General features: G+C 40.2%; 1 protein-coding gene across 1 annotated transcript in view; it reads left to right on the top strand.

Annotated features, from left to right (window-relative positions):
• Nucleotides 1-20225, top strand: part of AGK (acylglycerol kinase) — a 46390-nt gene extending 26165 nt beyond the window's left edge. The window contains exons 9-16 of the mRNA XM_087723001.1: nt 128-197; nt 1816-1895; nt 4363-4420; nt 10301-10448; nt 11596-11693; nt 14351-14421; nt 16714-16798; nt 18502-20225. Of these exons, the coding sequence (XP_087579127.1) occupies nt 128-197; nt 1816-1895; nt 4363-4420; nt 10301-10448; nt 11596-11693; nt 14351-14421; nt 16714-16798; nt 18502-18636 (745 nt within the window). The 3' untranslated portion in view covers nt 18637-20225. The remainder of the gene's footprint in view (nt 1-127; nt 198-1815; nt 1896-4362; nt 4421-10300; nt 10449-11595; nt 11694-14350; nt 14422-16713; nt 16799-18501) is intronic.
• Nucleotides 20226-22999: the final 2774 nt, after the last annotated feature.

Here is a 22999-nt window from a genome sequence, read left to right as displayed (position 1 = left end):
TCAGTAGCAGCGTTCCCAATTCTGCTACCAAAGATGTTTTAATTGGTGATGGATTTTACTACCATATGTGTAAAAGCTACATATGCTGCTTGACTTCTTATGTTATTCTCTGTTTTTTCCCCCTAAGGTGTATCACTGATGCCACGTTGTCCATACTGAGAGGAGAGACAGTTCAACTTGACGTACTGCAGATTAAGGTAGCAATATTTCATTTGTAAATGTTGTATTTGGGAATGTTATTTTTGTTTCTACACCTACACCCACCCTATTTTGGATCATATGCCGTTCTGATTACTTATTTTTGATAGAGCCAGTTAGCCTGAAACAGCTCGTTTAAAGTCCACGAGAGTAATATATGGCCAAAGAATGGTTAAGGCATGCTTACAATACTACTATAATACAAATAATATTACATATACCAGGGTTGTCAAACTCAATTTTGTTGAGGGCTGAATCAGGGTTGTGGTTGACCTTGAGGGGCTGGGGTGGGCGTGGCCATGTCAACATCACTAGTGTCAGGTGACACCCGTGGGGGCCTGGGCGGTGCTGTGGGGATCCATTGTCTCCAGTGGAGGAAAGTGAGAGCAGAACGAGCGCCAAACCCTTGTACACTAGAGCAGTGGTCTCCAACCTTGGCAACTTTAAGACCTGTGGACTTCAACTCCCAGAGTTCCTCAGCCAGCAAAGCTGGCTGAGGAACTCTGGGAGTTGAAGTCCACAAGTCTTAAAGTTGCCAAGGTTGGAGACCACTGCCCTAGAGGAGCCTTGCTGTCCATCTCAGGCTATGCAAAGGACCCCAGGATGCAGTGCGGGCCAGTCCTTTGCTGTTTCCAGGGCAGCTCCGTGGGCCAGATCTAACCACATCACGGGCCTGATGCAGCCCACGGGCCTTGAGTTTGTCACCTCTGACATATATGAAACACAGCTGCATTCATATAGGTAGCACAAGGTATTTGCTTTATTATTTAGCTCGGCAATTCTACTTTTAATTTTTTAGTTATTGGTGCAGATAACATTGCCCACTGCCAAAGTACACAATGATTTCATTCTATGAAGGCATATCTAGCTATCTATTTTTGACTTACCTGTTTCATACAGTGAAAATAGTAGCCTGGGAGCAAAGGAAAGGAAGAGAAGGAAGAAGAGGAAGAGAATCCTTTTATTTCAGCAAGGCACCTCAAGCAAAGTTGCTAAATGATCTGTTTTGCTTTTTCTTCACTAAACGAAATTGGTGGAAAAGAGGGAGCTAAACTCAGTCTGCATTAATTTATTATAACCTATTATTCTTTAAGAAGGACGCAGTGGCTCAGTGTCTTAAGACGCTGAGCTTATCAATCAGAAACGTCAGCAGTTCGGCGGTTTGAATCCCTAGCGCCACGTAATGGAGTGAGCTCCCATTACTTGTCCCAGCTTCTGCCAACCTAGCAGTTTGAAAGCATGTAAAAATGCAAGTAGGAAAATAGGGAACCACTTTGGTGGGAAGGTAACAGCTTTCTATGCCCTTCGGCATTTAGTCATGACGGCCACATGAGGACGGTGCTGGCTTTTCGGCTTTGAAACGGAGATGACCACTGCCCCCTAGAGTTGGGAACAACTAGCACATATGTGCAAGGGGAATATTTACCTTTTATCATTCTTTTCTATCAACCTGCTGGGGTAACATACAATGGTCAGCATTTGTAATTTGTATTTTTAACCTACAGCCATACACATTTATTCTGATGCTGCTGCTATCACTAGATGAATGTGATGTAAAGGTTTGGCTGCCTCTGTATAAAATGTGATTTCTGTTTTTGCGTTTTCCTTTATGGAAAGGGGAACAAAGAACAGCCAGTGTTTGCTGTCAGTGGCTTACGGTGGGGCTCTTACAGAGATGCAGGAGCAAAAGTCAGCAAGTAAGTAAATGTTTTGCTCTAACCTGTATTTTACCTCTTATCTTTTCTCCTGTATGTTACTTCCATTGAGATATTGTTCCAAATCCATTGTTACCAACCTATTCTAGCCCCACTAGCCTGAATATTTCTGTCTCCTCTGGTTCTCATTCCATAAGTTTCTTGGATATAGTTCTGCAACTCTGATGATTAATTCCTTATTCTCAAGGCTCCGCTCTTCTCCTTCTTGAGAAAGAGATTGAGTCATAGTATTTCCCAAGAGCCTCCATAATTGATAACCTATAGTAACTTTCTAGTTACTTGGCAGGGACTGCACGAAACGGATTTGTGGTTTCTACATAGTGGCCCTCTATGTATAATCTGTAATCACAAAACCATCTGATATCCATTGAATCATCCATGATCATCTGGATAATATCTACTTTTGACCCTGATGGGATTGATAATGATATATAGCCACCCATACAATATAGGAGTATAGTCCCAAAGGTGCATTTTTCAGGAGGCAAATGGACTTTCTTGTTTTTTTCTTTGAAGATGTTTCTCTTCTCATCCAAGAAGCTTCTTCAGTTCTGGCAGGGTAATAGGGAATGGAAGGATTTATATTCCTTGCAGATAGCTGGTCATTTGCATCCTTTAGAGGGTGGTTGAAGCACTTGGAGGCTTATCTGTGTCCTCAGGGTCACCTGAGTAGTGCTCCTGATTCCTGTAGTTTGTAATTTCCCCCCCTTCTAGCTAAAAGTCTGTAGAGATTCTCAAATCATCCATTCCATGGTTATCCCAAAGATGCATTTTCAGGAGGCAACTGGACTTTTCTTTTCTTTTCTTTTCTTTTCTTTTCTTTTCTTTCTTTCTTTCTTTCTTTCTTTCTTTCTTTCTTTCTTTCTTTCTTTCTTTCTTTTTCTTTCTTCTTTTTTACTTACTTACTTACTTACAAGAAAGTCCAGTTGTCTCCTGAAAAAGCACCTCCATGGATGGCTGAGAATCTCTATAGACTTACAGGAGTGTAGTGTTATAAGTGAGAAGCTATAGGTGTCACATGAAAACTCTCTATATAGCGTTCTACATGTATGAACTCTCTATATAGCGTTCTACATGGATGAACCAGAATGGTTACCTCTCCCCCAAGACTGAGGTATACAGTTCACTATTGTTTTCCTCCTAAGTGCTCTCTGAAGAAATAGGTTCTTCCTCTCTAGCGAGCTATCTTCTGTTTAGCCTGTGATAACTGCTGATTTGCAGTAGATGTGGAATGGGAAGCACAATAGTCTGCTTTTAAAATTGACGCAAGGATGTTGTATGTAAACTGATTGTGCGACTCTTCTGAGAGACAGATTCAGGTCTATTGTTTCTGCTCTATTTTAATAGACTTTTTCCTGTTAAGACTTTTTCTCTTCACTTAAACTTTGCCGAAGCTGATTAAAGTTTTAAGATTCTAAACCACATAAATATGAACACGCTTTGCATGGAGGAATGCCCTTCCTTCTGCAACAGGAAGTCATCAGCTCAGTACACTTGCTTAGTAAGAGGTAAAAAGCAGGCTAGAAAAACCACCTTCTGTACAAATAGTATAAAAATAGCCATATATGCAATTAAGTCTTGTAGTTCACTGGATTAAGCTGGGTATGACATGTTAGACTGCTACATTCAGATGACCTCTAGATGCCGTATTTTTTGGAGTATAAGATGCACCTTCCCCCCCCCAAAAAAAGAGGGTGAAAATCTATGTGCGTCTTATACACTAATACAGCATTTTTGGCCTACCAAAACCCCACCCCCTTTGAAAAAATGGACGTGCAGAGGGTTTGGGAGGCCTGCAAAGTGCTCCTTGGGGGGGGGGCAAAAATGAGCAAACAATGGGCTGTTTTTGCTTGTTTTTGTCCCCCTCCCAGCCCCCAGGAGCACTCTACAAGCCTCCCAAAGCCTCTGCAAGCCCCCCTCTTTTTTGTGAAAGCGGGTCATTTTTTGCTAGTTTATGGGCCCCACCAGCCCCCAAGAGCACTATAAGAGCCTCCCAAAGCTCTGCATGCCCTTTTTATTTTTTGCAAAAAACGGCCCATTTTTGCAAAAAAACTGGCCATTTTTTGTCTGTTTTACTCCCCCCCCCAATCCCCCAGAAGTACTCTACAAGCCTCCAAAGTTCTGCATGCTCTCCCCACCTTTAAAAAAAAAAAAATCAGGCGTGCAAAGGATTTGGGAGAGTGCAGATGCTTTTTTTTTATTTATCTATTCAAAATCATGATGCCTTATACTCTGAAAAATACGCTAAGCCAGATTTTACCAAGCCACATCAGCATAAAGCCAGGGCCAATTGCATTCTCCCTTTTAATGTCTTTTTATTGTATATATCATGTACAAATATAAAACTGTAACAAATGCTTTTGATTTTAAAAAAATGTGTTAAAAATGCTAATTGCTTTCCTTAGATCTCAGTTTTGCTTCTTTTTGTTTTTCTTTTGTTATGTTCCAGATACTGGTTTCTGGGGCCTCTGAAAATCCAGGCAGCCCATTTTTTTAGCACATTAAAGGTAATTATTATCAATAATTCAATATTATTTCATTGCTGGAAACTAAAAAAAAGAGTCATCTTTCTGTACATCTAGTTCTTTGTCACCCAATGGTCTTCTAAATGACAATGGCTATGGATAATGTAATATTTGTTCTTTTCTCCCTTCCTCCCTCCAGCCCTCAGAAGCAAATATTTAGCACAAACTCTGTGATTCAGGAAGTAGTTACAGGTAATTCCAAAGGTGCTTTTTCAAGAGGCAGCTGGACGTCCTTGTTTTTCTTTGAAGACGTTTTTCTTCTCATCCACGAAGCTTCTTCAGCTCTGACTGGAGCAGTGGTGGGTTTCAAATTTTTTTAGAACCTCTTCTGTAGGTGTGGCCTGCTTTGTGGGAGTGGCTTGCTGGCCATGTGACCGTGTGGGAGTGGCCAACTTGTAAAATGTGAAACTCACTTAACAACGCTTATCAAAATGTTGGCTCAGAAACTCTGGCATTTGAAGTACGCAAGTCTTAAAGACCCCTGCACCCCTAACCCTTTAGAAAAAAAATCCCCAGGGGTGTTCAAACTTGACAGCTTTAAGACTTGTGGACTTCAACTCCCAGAATTCCTCCTCTCGCTCTTCATCTTGATGATGTGCGGACGGGCGGGGGGAGGGAGATGGAACCGGTTCTAAACGGCACTGTAGATTTGTGGAACCTTTTCTATAGAAGAGGTTAGAACTAGCAGGAACCCACCCCTGGACTGGAGGGTGGGGAATGGAAGGATTTCATTCATTATATGAGTATAAATGGAATCCTTCCATTCCCCACCATCCAGCCAGAGCTGAAGAAGCTTTCTGGATGAGAAGAAAAACGTCTTCAAAGAAAAACAAGTTGCCTCTTGAAAAAGCACCTTTGGGACAACTACGGCCTGGATATCTGAGAATTTACATTGAGAATTTACAACAGGTATCAGTACTAGTAACCCTCAATAGCCTGACTCTTCACTTTTGAAAGTGGTAGTGATGGTATGCAACAGATCACTGCCCTGTGGAACTGATGGTATCAGCTTCCATAGTGTAGTTATCTTTCATATAAAGAAGTACTTCCTTGTCCTGAATCTTCCCATATGTAAATTCAGCAAATGACTTAAGGCATATTAATATTTCATGTAGGTTAATGTTATAACATACATTTGCCTGCATTCACCGCCCACAGTCCCTTTTGTGAAATAGTTGGGTGTTTTCCAAATTTGAGGGAGAGAGAGAGAGAGGGAGGGAGGGAGGGAAGAATACTTTAAGGTTCCAGATTTAGTCATCATCTCTCATGAGATTTTTTTTTTGTGCTGATAATTGATAACAGTCCTGAGACTTAGTTATCCATAATCTTACTTGTTACTTACTTGTTACTGTTTGTGACAATATAATTTTAGGTACTTTAAACAGATCCAAAGCTGCTACTCAAGATGGAACTGATGGGAAGTCATTTGATGTATATTTTGTCAAGCAGGTGGTGGCAGAAACGACCTTTTATAAAACAAAATCATAGAATGTGGGGTGTGTGTGTGTGTGTGTGTGTGTGTGTGTGTGTGTGTATCACACAGATTAGGCCTCCGGATTCCATCTGCCGATCAATGTCGGCTGGCGACTCCCCGGGGGAGGGCCTTCTCTGTAGCTGCTCCGGCCCTATGGAACGATCCAAGGTGGCGCAGTGGTTAAATGCAGCACTGCAGGCTACTGCTAGATCAGCAGGTCAGCGGTTCAAATCTCACCGGCTCAGGGTTGACTCAGCCTTCCATCCTTCCGAGGTGGGTAAAATGAGGACCCAGATTGTTGGGGGCAATATGCTGACTCTCTGTAAACTGCTTAGAGAGGCCTGAAAGGCCTATGAAGCGGTATATAAGTCTACTGCTATTGCTATTGCTATTGCTATCTCCCCACGGAGATCTGGACCCTTACTACTCTTCCGGCCTTCCGCAAAGCGACTAAGACCTGGCTGTTCCGGCAGGCCTGGGGCTGTTGATTTATCCAGCCCCATCCTAAGCTATATGAATGTTGTACAATTTTAATGTCTGTTCTTTTTAATTTTTTATATGTCCCCCCTCCCTGTTTTTATCTGTAAGCCGCCCTGAGTCTTTCGAGAGTGGGCGGCATACAAATCCTAATAAACTGTAAACCGTAAACATACATACATACACACACACACACACACACACACACACACACACACACACACACACACACACATATATATATATTGCTGCACTGTGAATAAAATAAGCAAAGAGAAATCAGCAAAGGGATGCTGGGATGCAGTGAGATCCATTAAAATCTACTGTACTCTGCTGTCTTCCTGTAGTGCGGTTCTCTCTTGGGGTTTTTGTTATGCTAATGATTCACCCTATTCAGTTCATGTAAGTGGTGCCTATAAATAGAGCGTAGAGGACTGATGATAATCCACCTCTTACAGCCAGCCAGTCACAAATTGAGCAGAAGGGTTAATTGCCATAGTTTTAAAGTTCTCAAATATTGAACGATTATAATGTAAAGGAGACACTTTTTCTTTCTGTTAAAGCCCCTCTACTGATTTCTTAACAAATAATAAAACATTCCCATTTTTGAAATGCTGCAATGTGAATAATGCACATGTTTTAAAGACCTGATGGAGATCATCTCCATCCTCAACTGGTACTCACTCGCTTTGTTCACTGTCCCTCCTCATCTTGAACAACAAACAGTATCTGTAATTAGTAGTCATTGTATTGGTTTGAAATGATGGTCAGGGAGCAGAAGGTGGAAAAGGCTTGGTTAGATTACGATGGTGTAGGACAGAGTTGTCAAACTCAAGGGATGCTTAAATCTGGCCCATGTGGCCGTTTGGAAACAGGAAAGGACCGACCCGCAGTGCCTCTGGCAGCCAAAATAGGGTGTGGGGGAACCTCAGGGCGGGGCTCCCCACAGCCTATTTTCACCCTGGATGGCCTCTTGCAGCACTTTGCCAGCCAAAACAGGGTGTGTGTGGGGTGTCCCACGGTCCCCTACGCCCACTTTGGCCAGTGCGTCTTATACACTGAATACAGTATTTTTTGTCTCCTGAAACTCCGCCCCATCACCAAAATGGCCATGCATAGCTTTTAGAAGGCTTTCAGAGAGCTCCTAGGGGCTGGGGAGGGCAGAAATGAGCAAAAAAACATCCCCTCCCCCCCCCCCACTCCCCAGAAGCACGCTATAAGCTACCTAAAGACTATCCATATCCTTTTTGCTCGTTTTTGCCCTACTTTTGTTGCATCTTATACTCCAAAAAATACGGTGTGTTTATATATTATTTGGAAGAGGGATTAGAAAACACAATTATCAAATTTGCACATGAAACAAAGATAAGGATTAGTTAGTAGCTAGATTCACGAGGAATTTGACAAGACAGAACATCAAGCAAAAACCAACAAGATGAATTTCAACAGGGACAAATGCAAAGCCCTCCATTTGGATAGGAAAAATAAAATACATGTGCATAGGATGGAGGGGAGAAGCCCCTGTTCTCCGTTATTCTTTGCTACACGTAAAATATTGCATCCAATTCTGGCTGTCTCATTTTAGATAGGACATTGGATTGGAGCATGATAAGGAGCCTAAAAGAAAGAGAAAAAATTAAGAGGAAAGCTTGGAAACCTGTTTAGCCAGAGAAGAGAAGATTGCAGGGAAAGGTGATGGCTATTTTTAACAATCATAAGGACTCCATTTGGAGAGGGAAATGACTTATTTAGAATTATCCCAGAAGAGTGGGCAAAGAGCAGCGGGATTCAATTATGAGAAAGTAGACATCAGTTGAATATCATGAAATTTTTCTAAATGGAAAGAGCTTTTTAACAATGAAACAGTGCTGGATTCTCCAGCAGTGAAGGTGTTTAAGGGGAAGCAGAGTGGACATCTGTGAGGGATGCTACAGTAGGGATAATCTCTAAGGGACTTTTCGATGCTTACATTCTATGATTTTATGATCAGTATTAAAACTGGTGTAATCTTTAAATCCTTTCATTTATTGAAACAGGAGAGTAAATTCTGTTTCTGCATGCCCCTATTTCTTACTCGGAAATTCTGAGATGAAACATTGCTGCTTTAGGCCATGTATTTTTTTTTAATCTAGGTTCCATGCTTTAATCAGTACCAGTGGTGGATTCCGGGTGGTACGGCCCAGTACAGACATGCCGATAGTAGCAATATAGCAATAGCAGTTAGACTTATATACCGCTTCATAGGGCTTTCAGCCCTCTCTAAGCGGTTTACAGAGTCAGCATATCGCCCCCACAATCTGGGTCCTCATTTCACCCACCTCGGAAGGATGGAAGGCTGAGTCAACCTTGAGCCGGTGAGATTAGAACCGCTGAACTGCAGATAACAGTCAGCTGAAGTGGCCTGCAGTACTGCACCCTAACCACTGCGCCACCTCGGCAGTTGCCACTGTACTATTATGGTGGCTCGTTTGGCCCACCTGCCTGCATTCCTTACCTGTTCTTGAAGCAACCAGGCCTATTGCGCATGCGCGCACACTGTGCGGCGCCTGCACGAGCTCCCTCGAGCAGCTGGGTGTCACAGGGCAGTGGCGTGTGCATGCATGCGCAGTGCTCATGCCCAGCCCTCTGCGTAGCATACTGATTGCAGCGAGATCCGGAACCCACCACTGATGAGTACATGTAGTTTATTAAAAAGGCAGCCATAGTCACACAGATAATTTTACTGTTTGAACTTCTATGTAACTTTTGCTGTTTCATATCCTGCTTTCTCTGGCATGTTCTTCCCTGTGAAATATGATAGGGCTTATGATTGACCTATGCATTCAGCAGGAAATGACCTGAATAATTCAGTTGCAAATAGCTGGGAAGGGCAGAAACAGAAAATGGGATGGTTAATGTTTCCCTCCCTACTTATTATCTCAAGACCTTATTCCCTAAATGAGAATAGCGATAGCAACAGCACTTAGACTTACATACTCCTTTCGTAGTGCTTTACAGCTTTCTCTAAGCAGTTTACAGACTCAGCCTATTGCCCCCAACAATCTGGGTCCTCATTTTACCCACCTCAAAAGGATGGAAGGCTGAGTCAACCTCGATCCAGTTAAGAATCGAACTGCTGGCAGTTGGCAGAGTTAGCCTGCAGTACTTCATTCATTCTAGCTCTAACCACCACAGCTCTGTATAGAAAATGGAGTGCAGCTAGTGGAATAATTGAATGGAGAAAGCAGCCTTTTTCCTATCTGTGATTTCCTACCTTGCTATCACTTCTTTGCCCCTGTTTTGTGGCCATCCATTTTTTCAGTCTGCATTGGAATACACATACATTTTCATTTTTTAAATAAAAATATTTATAGAAAGCGAAAATTTCAATGTCTATATAAACTGTGTTGTCTGGGTATAGTTATTTTGAGTAATCATCATCATCATCATAACAATAGCATTCATAACAGTAGTCATCATATAGTAACAACGATATCTCATCAAAACATTGATAATAAACATGTGACAATAGTGCTTACTTATCCATTTAGTAAACCATTTTTACAAAGTTAGTCATTCTCTTATATTTTGTTTTTTTAAATCTAACTTCTGTTTCTGGTCAATAACCATGGATAGAACAAATCCCATATTTAGAAATATTCAGTGTCTTCCCTGTCTTTAATTTTAAGTGTTAAACTGTCCATTTCTGCACATTCTAGTATTTTTTATTGCATTCTCTTCTGTAGGGATCTCTATGCTCTTCCAGTGTTGTGCAGATACAATTCTAGCACACATAGTATTAAGCACATATTCCCTATATTACATTTTTCTTGTATGATATGCAATAGAAATATTTCTGGTTTTAAGTATATGGAATACACACACACATTTTCATACTCTGATGCTTTTCTTCCTTTTTGCCAAACTCCAAGGAGTGGCCTCAGAAACATCAAGCTTCCCTTACCTATTTGGGCCCCATTCCGAGGCCACCTGAGGAGCCAGAGCAGAAGACATCTCGACCTCCTTTGTACATTAGGCTTTATAAGAGACTTGCATATTATTGGACACCCTCTCCCAAAGGTAAGCAAAATATGCACAAAGTGACGTCCTGGCCCTACCAGTTGGCATGAGGGACCACGTGGGGAGAGTTCCACGCTGCAGGGATCTGCTGGATTGAGAGCAGATTCTTCCCTCCTTGCTCTCTGGTCTTCACCCATCCATTTTTTGGTGTATCATATTGATATATTCTTCTGTTGTGTTTCTTTATCATTCTTTATTTTATTGTTCTGTTATTTTACTTCTGTTTACGTGCCTTGCATTTTTCTTCCTTTTTATTATTGAAAGGCGTCTAGAGCAGGAGTCTCCAACCTTGGCAACTTTAAGGAGTTGAAGTCCTCCAGGCTTAAAGTTGCCAAGGTTGAAGACCCCCTGGTATAGAATAGCCCTACAGCGAATAAATAAATAAATAAATAAAATAGAATAGAGTAGGGTAGGGTAAAGTAGGGTGGAATGGAATAGAATAGAATAGAACAGAATAGAATTCTTTATTGGCCAAGTGTGATTGGACACACAAGGAATTTGTCTTTGGTGCATATGATCTCAGTGTACATAAAAGATGCATTCATCACAAATCATAAGGTACATCACAAATCATAGTCATAGGGTACAAATAAGCAATCAAATCATACCAGGAAACAATCAGTATAAATCGTAAGGATTCAAGCAATAAAGTTACAGTCATACAGTCATAAGTGGGAGGAGATGGGTGATAGGAATGATGAGAAGATTAATAGTAATATTAATACAGTCTTAGTAGGTAATATGACAGTGTTGTGGGAATTAGTTGTTAAGCAGAGTGATGGCATTCGGGGGGAAACTGTCCTTGTGTCTAGTTGTTATGTTCAGTGCTCTATAGCGTCCTATTGAGGGTAGGAATTGGAACAATTTATGTCCAGGATGTGAGGGGTCTGTAAATATTTTCACGGCCCTCTTTTTGACTCGTACAGGTTCTCAATGGAAAGCAAGTTGATAGTAACTGTTTTTTCTGTAGTTCTAATTATCCTCTGAAGTCGACGTCTGTCTTGTTGGGTTGCAGAACCAAACCAGACAGTTATAGGGGTGCAGATGACAGATACATAATAAATACTAAAAGGGCAACAAAAAAACCAAATAAAATGGTGCATTGTCTAACTTGCTACTTAATTTTCTTTTCTCTCTTGGACTTCAGAAATCCCAAAGGAGGAGACCCCAGAGGCCTGGAATGAAATTCCATTGTCTGCCCTTGAATTCTGCATCACTACTCAAAACAGGAATCTCAATCTTAAAGTAAGACAATAGAAGTTCAACCTCCCCCCCTCCCCCTTAATAACCTTTCCCCAATTTGACAGTTAGGTGCTATTTTGTGATGTGTTTCTTAACTGCTAATTCCTTTACTATTGATAATCAAACCTTAAAGGCAGAAATTATCTACCACTTCAGTGTCTTCATTGCCATTTTTAAACCTACTTGCTGAATCTGTTGTCTTACTTTGATTTTCTTTATGGTTATCCAAGAATGATTTTTTTTTCCTACTCTGCTCCCTTTTCACTCAGATCTCCTGCTATCGGAGCTCGGGGTTCATTTGCATTTTCAGCTATCAAATTTTGCATCGTGCAGATTATTGATGTTTCTTTCTTCAGCCTTAAAACCACATCCGTCTTCTTTCTATCCAGCTGCCCCTTATTTATATTCTTTATATAGATTGAATAAAAAGAGGGAGTGTATACCGTTTTATTTCATTCCTTTGCAAATATGAAGCCATTCTATTTTGTCATCTTCCATCTGGACTTTGTCTTCCTGACCTGTGTATAGTTTTCAAATAAGATGTTCAGGGATCCCTATTTTTCTAAGTGCATCTTACAGTTTGACATAATTGACACAATAAAAAGCCTTTCTATCATCAATGAAGCACAGAACAATTTCTTTTTGGCAGTCTTTGACTTTCTCAGTTATCCAGCATTCACCAGCAATAATATCTTATGTTCTTGATCTTTTCTAAAGCAATTCGAATATCTGGCATCACTCTTTCCATGTAGGGCTCTAACCTCTGTTTGTTGTTGTCGTTTTGTTGTTATTCAAGTATTATTTTGTTAGCATGTGAAATTAAGGCTGTTGTTCAACAGCTTGCATACTTTGTTATGTCATCTTTCTTTGATAACAAGAGCATTTAGACTTATATACCGCTTCATGGTGGTTCACAGCCCTCTCTAAGCGGTTTACAGAGTTAACATGTTCCCCCCAGCAATCTGGGTCCTCATTTCACCGACCTCAGAAGGATGGAAGGCTAAGTCAATCTTGAGCCAGTCAGGATTGAACTCCTGGCAGTGAGTTGAATTAGCCTGCAATACTGCATTCTTACCACTGTGCCACCATGGCACTATATGGTATACATCAATGTTGGCTAATGTTTTCAGCACCGAGTGCCAAAATGGGGGCACATATGCATGAGCTGGAAACCAGAAGAGCAACCGCCCGGTGTACATGCACATGCAGGGAAGATGGTATGGTTTACGGCATCTGCTCCGGCCAGCTGGTTTCCATGTGTGCAAGTGCACCAGAAACCAGAAGACCAAGTGGCCCGTGCGCATGCACACACCAGAAACCAGAAGATCATCTTTCCATCATGTGCATACGCACTGGGCGCCCGCTCTTCTGGTTTCTGGCGCTCCCATGTACATGAAGACCAGCTGGCCAGCGCACCAGATCCCAAACCAGCAACAGGCGACGACTCGCGTGCCTGAAGAGATGGCTTTGCATGCCACTTCCGGCACATGTGCCATGGGTTCGCCATCACGGGTATATATAGAACATTCTCTTGCAGTCTGTTGCCTACTATATCGCTCCACACATTTGCTGGAAGTTTTGTTACAACTTTACAGATTTATCTGTTGCTTGCCATATTTCTGTAAATATTCCATCAATAACTGTAGCCTTCTGACTTAGTAACATAAGTGTTTATCTAATTTCATCTTCTAGGCGTAGATTTTTTTAAAAAAAAAATAGGGACTATCTTCTAAGATATCTTAAATGTTGACTTTTCTACTATACTTTTTTAAAAAATCTTCTCTGATTTGAGTTTGGGGCGTTTTTGGTGCACCAGTTCAAGGTTGGAACCTTGTCCTGAATTCTGAGATTGTTTGGAAAAGTTTCCTTGTTCTCGTTTTTGATGTCTTTATAGAGGTTGCTATAATGCTGCTTCTTGTCTCTTCTAACAGCTTTCTGAAAATTTTGGTTAAGTTCATTTCTGAGAGCTTTGTCTTCATGGCTTTGCCTCTCTTCAAATTCAATGGTTTGCTCAGATGTATTTATTTATTTAGTCAAACATGTACAGGATAGCAGGTATAAGTATAAACATGGACATGAACACGGGAAATGAGTACAAATAAATGGGGACAGTAGGAGAGGGACGGTAGGCACGCTTGCGCGCTTATGCACGTCCCCTTTATGGACCTCTTAGGAATGGGGTGAGGTCCACGGTAGACAGTTTAAGGTCAAAGCTGTTGGGGTTTGAGGATGTAATAATGGAGTCAGGTAGAGAATTCCAGGGATTGAAGACTCTGTTGCTGAAGTCATATTTTTTGCAATCGAGTTTGGAATGGTTTAGCTTGAGTTTGTATCAATTGTTTGCCCGTGTATTATTGAGATTGAAGTAGTCGTTGACAGGTAAGACATTGTAGCAGACAATTTTGTGCACTATGCTTATTTGCTTTCTTCTTTCTTGATTTTAGACAATCACTTTTCTCTTTAACCAGTTTATTTAAATTCCTTCCACAGTTTCGGCTGTGTTTAGTAGCTGACTCTGTCTTTTTAATCCATACATGAGTAAATGTTAGACTACTTTCTCAAAGGAGAAAGCAAATATTTTTTCACAAATATGCCTGGAATATTTGTGAGATGCTGGGATGTTAGTACTGACATCTCTCTTTTGGAAATACTTGTTTCAGCGTGAAGAAGACTTCATGAATATTTGTATTGAACCAGATGAAATCAGTAGGGGAGACTATGTAAAAAGAGGGTGAGTATTAGAGAAACCTTTCTTACGCACCTTAGCATAGCCATAAATTTCATTTATTTATTTGCTCTGTGAACATTAATATGAAATTTTTATATCAAAAAGTGATTAAAACTAAAGAAAAGATTTTGGAGTTTTCTATCATGCCAAAATTCAGGGCAGTAACAGATTTCTTTATTCTTTGTTAGATTTATAGCACATCTTCCCCAGAAGCTCTAGGTCAGTGGTCCGTGAGAAAATTTTAGTGGTACTCAGAAAAAATATTTACATTTTTATATTGCACTAAATGCTATTTATCTTTTTAAAAGAAATCATATTAGCAGTCCATGGGATTTAAAATTATGAATTTAGTGGTCCCGGAGGTCTGAAAAGTTGGTTACTCCTCCTCTAGGTATCATTTCTTTTAGGTGGAATCCCTTGACATGGCAGGGATTCCAGAAATGTTCTTATTTCTAGGGTAGAACAATAGAATTAGAGATAAGCAACATCTTCTAGGGTAGAACAATAAAATTAGAGATAAGCAACAAACAAAACAACAGCCAGTAGAGGCCTTTGAGGCAACACTATAATTTCATAATTGTCTGCTCTTCCTAGTTCTTACAGAAATGGGGTCCAAATATGGGACTCATGGTGGTGGACTTCCTTGCCTTGCCTTCTAGTTCCAAGAATGTTATCCCCACCAAACCCCCTTCTGAAGAGCCTTCTTTAGCATGGACAATTTTGAAGTGTGGAATCAAGTGAGTGTGTGAGAGTTTCCCCTATGGGAGCCCCCTTTTTTAAAATCTGTTCATGTAGCCTTGATGGGTTGAGTTGCATCACAGCTGGTTCACCAGCTGTCTGAGCAGGTAATGAGGCTGAATGGGGCGCTCACACATAGAAGCAATTAAGCAAAGACAGAAAAAGGTCAAGCTAGAACCAACGTCAGCCAAATTAACATCATGAAAATGTAGTGCTTAGGCAAACATTTTATATAAGAAGCTATTTTATTTTTGTATTCGTTCCTACAGTAATGTAAGACGGTATCTTTGAATACAAATCACATGGTAAACTGTGGGTAAGAATAAAGTGGAAGTCAATGTTTTGCCTTGATTATCCAGAACCTTCTCATTAAAAATATTCAGCAGTAGAGCAACAAGGTAGGTACAATTCTGAAATGTAAACACGACTAAAAAAAGGCTGAAAGCTGCTTTATGTAGATTTTTTTCAGATAAGATAGATATTGCTACAAGTGTGTATTGTTAACACACTTCTATATATAAACACAATTGCTGGTGCCTTTAACCAGGCAACTCTGTGAGCTTCTAAATCTGGAAATCTTCAGTAATATTTCAGACGATAATTTAAAATTTCATAAATTATGATTTTATGTAACCATGGGGAATCATTACAACTAACAATATACAAAACTTCTAAAGGTAAAGGTTCCCCTCGCACATACGTGCTAGTCGATCCCGACTCTAGGTGGTTGTGCTCATCTCCGTTTTAAAGCCGAAGAGCCAGCGCCGTCCAAAGACGTCTCCAAGGTCATGTGGCCTGCATGTGGCGCACGGAACATTGTTACCGTCTCACTAAAAGTGGTTCCTATTTTTCTCTTTGCATTTTTACATCCAAAACGTTCTTTTACAAAATCCTAATTAGAAATAACAAACATACTTTCCTGTGTATGTTTTCTTCCTAGCTATTTAAAGTTGCAACTTCCTGATTGTGTTCAGTTGGGATATTTGCATCTATGTCTGAGGAAAAGAATTTTTGGCCCCAGTTTTTTTAATTTTAAGGGATAGATGAACTCTGCATTTGAACTATAAGGTTCAGCTCATTTAAAGGGCAGAAATCTTTAAATGCTAATACATTGGACTGAAACTTCAGTGTAAGTTCGCAGGCAGATACCCCAAGTCTCATCATGCACCAGTTCTAGCAATTCCCAGGACTAATTTATTTACTGGACAAGAATGCACTACAAAAAAATAATAACCAAGAGTTAGTGGTATTTATATAGTTCAAGTACTGTTCTTGGATCGCACAGTTTAGGTTCAAAGTTTACACGCATGAAATTCCCTAGAAGCAATTTGTCTCTTAGAAATGTGTGAACATAGTGCTTCAAGTCTTTGAAAGAATGGGTCATATAAAAACGTTACACAGTTTTGGAGTGTAATGTAAAATTGTTAACTTTATTTGATCTTAGAAGGGCTGCTATTATTTACTATTTGCTTCCAGTGCCCCCTTTTTTTGGGGGGGGGCTCATACTTTAAATGATATGCATATTTTCCTGTGTTCCTCTTATCTTGTTTTGCACAGAAGCCAAAAGATGAAGGATCCCCACTTGTGTCCTGAAGGAAGTCAATGTCTTCAGGCTAGCAAATGTGTTTTGCAACTTCCAGAGGTGAGAAATCAAATGCTGTGATGCACACTGAGCTGGTTTTATTCTATTCCCACCTGTAAAGATGTAAAGAGATGAGTTTTGCTTAAGTGAGCTTTGACGCAGATTCTCCTGTCTCTATGGACTGACATCGTCTGATTGGCCACCATTGATATCCTTGCTATTGGTTAACTACATTTTCATGTACAGTGTGTACATGTGTATAATATAATGCAGGTGGACTCTACCTCCAATTTGATCCTTTTACCTTGATCTCTATATATGCAAGATAGTAAGGTTAGTTTTGAAGGATCTTTAAATAGACAATTGTATTAGCAAGAGTTTTCCATTAGGTTATATGTAGGCACAAAGATTTATGCTCAGATATAGCAATAGCAATACCACTTAGACTTACATACCACTTCACAGTGCTTTACAGCCTTCTCTAAGCAGTTTACAAAGTCAGCATATTGCCCCCAACAATGTAGGTCCACGTTTTACCAACCTCAGAAGGATGAAAGGCAGAGTCAATCTCGAGCCGGTTGAGTGTCAAGCTCCTGGCAGTTGGCAGAGTTAGACTGCAGTACTGCATTTAACCACTGCGCCAACATACCACAGATATATTGGACAATTATCATCCTTGCATAAAATATTTTTTTGTCTCACTGGCTGGGTATCGTATCACATAAAGTCCTAATGAAAAGTATTTGGGTTTTGGCATAGAATGTCATGTAAACCCAGCCAAATTTTGGCTTACTCAACACACCATGATTAAGAAAAAAAGCAGTGTACAGAGAAACACAAACCCAGATACCTATTGGGTGGAAAACCTAACAAAATGTTTAGTTTAGTTTTATAGCTAAGAAAAATCAAAAGTACACATATAAACTGGGTGAAACCAGGCTTAATAGCAGTGACTGTGAGAGGGATCTTGGAGTCTTAGTGGACAACCAGCTAAATATGAGCCAGGAGTGTGCATTAACAGAGGGATACAATCAAGATCAAGTGAGGTACTAATACCACTCTATAAAGCCCTAGTAAGACCATACCCAGAGTACTGCATTCAATTTTGGTCACATTATAAAAAAGATGTTGAGACTCTAGAAAAAGTGCAGAGAAGAGCAACCAGGATGATTAGAGGACTGGAGACTAAAACATATGAAGAACGTTTACAGGAACTGGGCATTGCTAGTCTAGTGAAGAGAAGGACCAGTGGAGACATGATAGCAGTGTTCCAATATTTGAGGGGCTGCTACAGAGAGGAGGGGGTCATGCTATTTTCCAAAGCACCTGAAGGCCGGACAAGGAATAATAGATGGAAACTGACTAGGGAGAGATTCAACCTAGAAAGGAGGAGCTTTCTGACAGTGAGAACAATCAACCAATGGAACAGAAGTTGCCTTCAGAAGTTGTGGGGGCTTCATCACTTGAGACTTTCAAAAAGAGATTGGACTGCCACTTGTCAGAAATGGTGTAGGGTCTCCTGCTCAAGCAGGAGGGGGTTGGATAAGGTCCTTCCAACTCTGTTAATCTGTTAGTTCTGCAGCAATACCACTGAGCTGTAATTGGGGACATTACCATATTTGGCATATGAATGTCAGATCTTCGTTGCATGGCCTGGTGCTGCAGAATTCTAAGGAGAACCACTGTTAAAATGTAGCTCTAGGAAGGATGTCTGCTTTGTTGCCCTGTTGTGCAAAACTCTCTTGATCTTTCCGTCTCTGCAGGATACAGAAGGCTCTTTAGCTATAGACAATGAAGAGCATGAAGCAATGACAGTGGAGGTGAAGCTGTTGCCCAGGAAACTCCATTTCTTCTGCGATGCCGGGAAAAAAGTAGACATGCTTCAAGGCATATCATAATCAAAGCAGCTGGTTCAAGGTGTGCTGTAATCAAAGGGTTGACTTGGATGACTGCCCCAATCCTGTTTAAAGAACTGCATCTGAAGACTGCACATCGTTCCTTCGGTTATGGTGAAAGCCTTTCAAACTTACGTAAGTCAGAAATTGAGGAAGAAGAACTAAGATGGAAATATTTCGTTTTTCTTCTTGTCCGGTTCCAGTTATTTCACAACAAGACGACTTCCCAAATATCTCTGTGACAAGTGTTTTCTAGTTAAAACACTTTGGGTATAAACTTCCATTTGTACACCTAGTACATATGTACTTCAGATCATTGAACATGCTCCTGCTTTCCCTCATTTAGCTTCTTTTCCCATTTCAATACTTGAGGTATGGGCAGCCCATCAGTGTTACATTTATGTTTAAAAAAGTGATTAAAAATTAACAGATGTCTCTGAGAAAAGTATCTAAAATGTCATCACTAATCACTGATCAGTGAACCATTAGACCAGAATACTGCAGCTTGACTGGCAGCTTGTCTCTGGTATTAAGGACATATTATCCTACTCTTATTCTACAGGAGCAGAGGTCGGCAACCTTAAACACTCAGAGCCACAAAGGTCCTAACCGGAATTCCCTAGTTCAATTCTGGAGCCGACCGGAAATCCAGTTTCCCCACCATAGAGTCTCTTCCTAGCATGCTGTCCTTTTTCCTCTGCCAACTGGAAGTCTGGTTCCCCCACCATAGAGTCTCTTCATAGCACGACCTCCTTTTTCCTCTACCTGTCCTAACCGAAAGCACTATCAATTATGGAGCTGACCAGAAAATCCACCCCTTGCCATAGAGTCTCCTCCTGGCGCGCCCTGCTTCCCCCCCTCCCCCCCAAACCGGAAGCTCCTCTCAAAATTGTGGTACCAACTGGTGACAGGGAGCTGCAGCTCCAGAGCCGCCGGTTGCTAACCCCTGTACAAGAGAAAGGATATAAAAAAGATCAAAGAAAGAACAAAATGAAGCAGTTTACTTCATGTTTTGGGTTTCTTTACAGGCCACACAACTATTTTGTTTTTAAATACCTCAAGCCAGCCAGAGACACTTGGTGTGTTAATAACTGGTGATTTTCCTGTTGTCACTGGGTGGAGCTAGTTGAGGGAATAATCTTCCTGTTTACCTGTCGGGGAAGTTTATTTTCCACTTTTAATGGTTTGTTTTGAGACGGTGGGTTGTAATGTGGTGTCACCCATATGTTCTGTCTTTTATGCTTTCTTTTATAGACAGATTGCCAAATACAAAATAACGCACAGCATGCGTGCATCATAGTTACTTTGCTATTCAGTCTTCAAGTTACCAAATACTAAACATGTTGCTTTATTCATCTGCTGAGCTTTAAAGACAGGGCCAAATATATATTTAAAAAGGTGTATTCTATATGAACATTAAAAAGATATAAATTGGTAGCTGGAAAAGTGTATTTCTGCTTTGAAGTCGTTCATGAGCTGGACTGATGTGAACCCATTACTAAATATTGCCTCTTTGACTCAGAGCTGGCGTTGAAAAATACATGCTGAATTCTTGCTTTGTTTGCTATTTTTAAAGTAAATATGAAAACAACTGTCCTGCCTATTTTTTTTCCCAGCTAAGACAATACATAATACTCAACATGGAATATCGCGCAACCTCCGTTTGTAGATAATGATGAAAAAAGGTTGAAAGGGGATAACTTTTGACTTTTCATTGCTTCCAAGGGTACAACACAAAAAGAAAATACAGGTTTTATTCTACAGTATTAAAACAGTGCATGTTTGGACTGTATTGATGGACTATTCTAGGTTAATTTGTTTTGAGTTTGAGGTTCTTGCACAACTCTATAAATCGGTGTGTTGTCCATAAAAAAACACCTGTGAATATAACTGCTATGGAGACGACAATTATACTCTTAAAACACAAGGGGCAAAGAGGGAGAACAAATATTGAGTTAATGAATTTTCACATGGCCATCAAGCTGTTTCAAATAATCAGCCAGTACAAATGATACCTGTGTTAAAAGTGAGTTTTAATACAGTAAAAAAAAGACCATTATATATGTACACAAGTCCTTTTGGGGTTCTACATTAGCAATGAAATCCAGAAAGGTAGCGCTTTCTCTCTTACTGAAAGAAGCCACTGGTATCGTTTAAAGAAAAGTGCTTAGTCACAAGTTAATGAAGAGATCCTAGCTGCCAATCAAGTCATATTCATTCATAACATGTTTTCAAAACAAAGTTTATACACTAGAGTTAATTGAAAACAGATGGGGAATATTACAGTTATTATGCAACAAGTTATATATGTATCTCTCATAGAAGCAGGAAGTGATCCACTCACCAATACCCCAAAAGTTATTTTTCTTTTTTAAAAGGGGGGGGGAATTGGATGGTGCCTAAACCAAATCTTAATTTACACAGTTAATGGTGGAGATGTATTGGAACCTTCTTAAACTAATGGTGGCATGATGAAAATGATGGCCAGCGATATGCCATTGCTCTTTTGTTGTTTAAGCTTTGCAGAGACTTAAGGCACCCACTTAATTCCTTAAACCATCCCCCCAATAAGAAGAAGGGGGGAAGGTTAGCATTTTTAAAGGGTGTGCCAGAAAGGTCTGCAAGGTTAAGGCACCCATTTCCCCACCCCCTAAAAACTACCCAATCAGTCAACAAAGAAAGCACCCAAATCAAATTGTTAGCAAAATAATGTTGGAAGATTGCACTGGCATTTCTTTGAGCATTTTAACTACTAGGGAAAGGACCGGCAACTCTTTATTTTCCGTCCTGGGTCACCAATGGAATATTTCTGAATAGTGCAGGAATTCACTCAGTTAGCAATTAACAGAATTGCTAATTGTAGACGTTTTATTTCTGCTGTGCTAATTCCACTTTTGAGAGAGAAGCAGCAAACTTTTTAAAAAAAGATAGATAGAAGCCATTGCAACCGTATCATATTAAATAGTTTCCTAAGCAATCCATAATTCTTCTGGTTGTACCCGATTCCCTTCGCCATTTAGATTAAGGAGTCAGACATACAATATTCAAATGTCACTGTTCCACGTAGCGAATATGATTTTACAAACAAATCCACCAATTATTTTTTTCATAGCTAGCAATGAGTCACTGTAGTGACTTACAGCTTTGTTTGCCTTTGATTTCCATGGGTGAAAATGAGTCAAGCTTTTACGCTCCCTGCAAGTCATATCAAACAACATGTGTGGTTTTAAGGATGGATCGATAAATTCACTTGCTAATTTTGTCAATCTACCTGTGTGTGTGTGTGAACTGTCCAGTGCTAGGAAATACACATGGATTATAATGTAAAATGGGTACTCAAGAGTGGTTATGACCCAAATGTTTGTTTTTCAAAATGGCTCAGTAGCAAAATGTCCTAGAACTATTAAATGCTATTAAATGAAAGGCCGGAAAAATGAAGAACTTGATATCATAGGCAAGAGAGGGCATCTTGTACATTCTGTATTAAATAGTAATTTCTACCTAAGCTATCTAATCAGTATTTAAACCGAAATGCACCTTTAATTCTGTACAGTAGAGGGAACATCAGCCATTCATTAGCTGTATCTGTATATAAACATCAAATTCATTCTCTAAAGGCCTATGCTTACGTAGGCAAAACAGAACTATGCTTATATAGGCAAATCAGTGTATAATAGGAAGCTTCAAGTTGGTGTGGCAGAATTCCAGTGTTTGCAAAAAGATGCAAACATTAAATCAGAGGGAAAGACCGCTCCCCACTGCACAGCCCAATATACAATGGGCACAAAACATTGAAAAGAAGGCTTCAGTCTGACCCCATCTCCCAAGCTTTGTCCAAGGAAGGCTTTTCAAGTTAAAGGAATTTGAACCACATAAATCATCGCTAGGCAACCTGCTCTTATGAATGCTTTTCAATTGTTGCATTCAAGATGAAAGCTGCGTTTCAAAGCTGTATTTGATTAGATGGAGGCCTATCTAGTTCAGTCTACAGTGAATTAATTATGCCATGGTATAATGCTGCGGGGGGGGGTGCAACCTGACCATGTTTTCCTAAATGTGAGCACAGGAACAAATATTAAGATCATAAATTGAAGAAAGTGAATTGCGGTTGGTTTGTGCAAATAGGATCTGGCAAAAAGAATTCCAACGTTTCCTGCGGATGCCACGAAAATGCTCTTTCGGAACTCACCAGGAAGGCAGGTAAAAACGAAGACAGGCAAAACTTTGCACATCCAAGATCAGACTGTTCCTGCTATCAAAACCAAGAGAGTTCATATCCGCGGTGTAATTCAAAAACTCATGCACTGCTCCTCCCAGGACTAACATTGTACTAACCATTGAGCTGAAAAATATATATAAAGCAGAG

The sequence above is a fragment of the Thamnophis sirtalis genome, unplaced genomic scaffold, assembly GCF_051295495.1.
Source record: "Thamnophis sirtalis isolate CommonGarterSnake01/CBP01778 unplaced genomic scaffold, rThaSir2_p1.2 scaffold_9, whole genome shotgun sequence".
Classification (NCBI taxonomy): domain Eukaryota; kingdom Metazoa; phylum Chordata; class Lepidosauria; order Squamata; family Natricidae; genus Thamnophis; species Thamnophis sirtalis.
The sequence above is the reverse complement of the archived record's forward strand: the minus strand, read 5'-3'. Positions and strand labels throughout refer to the sequence as shown.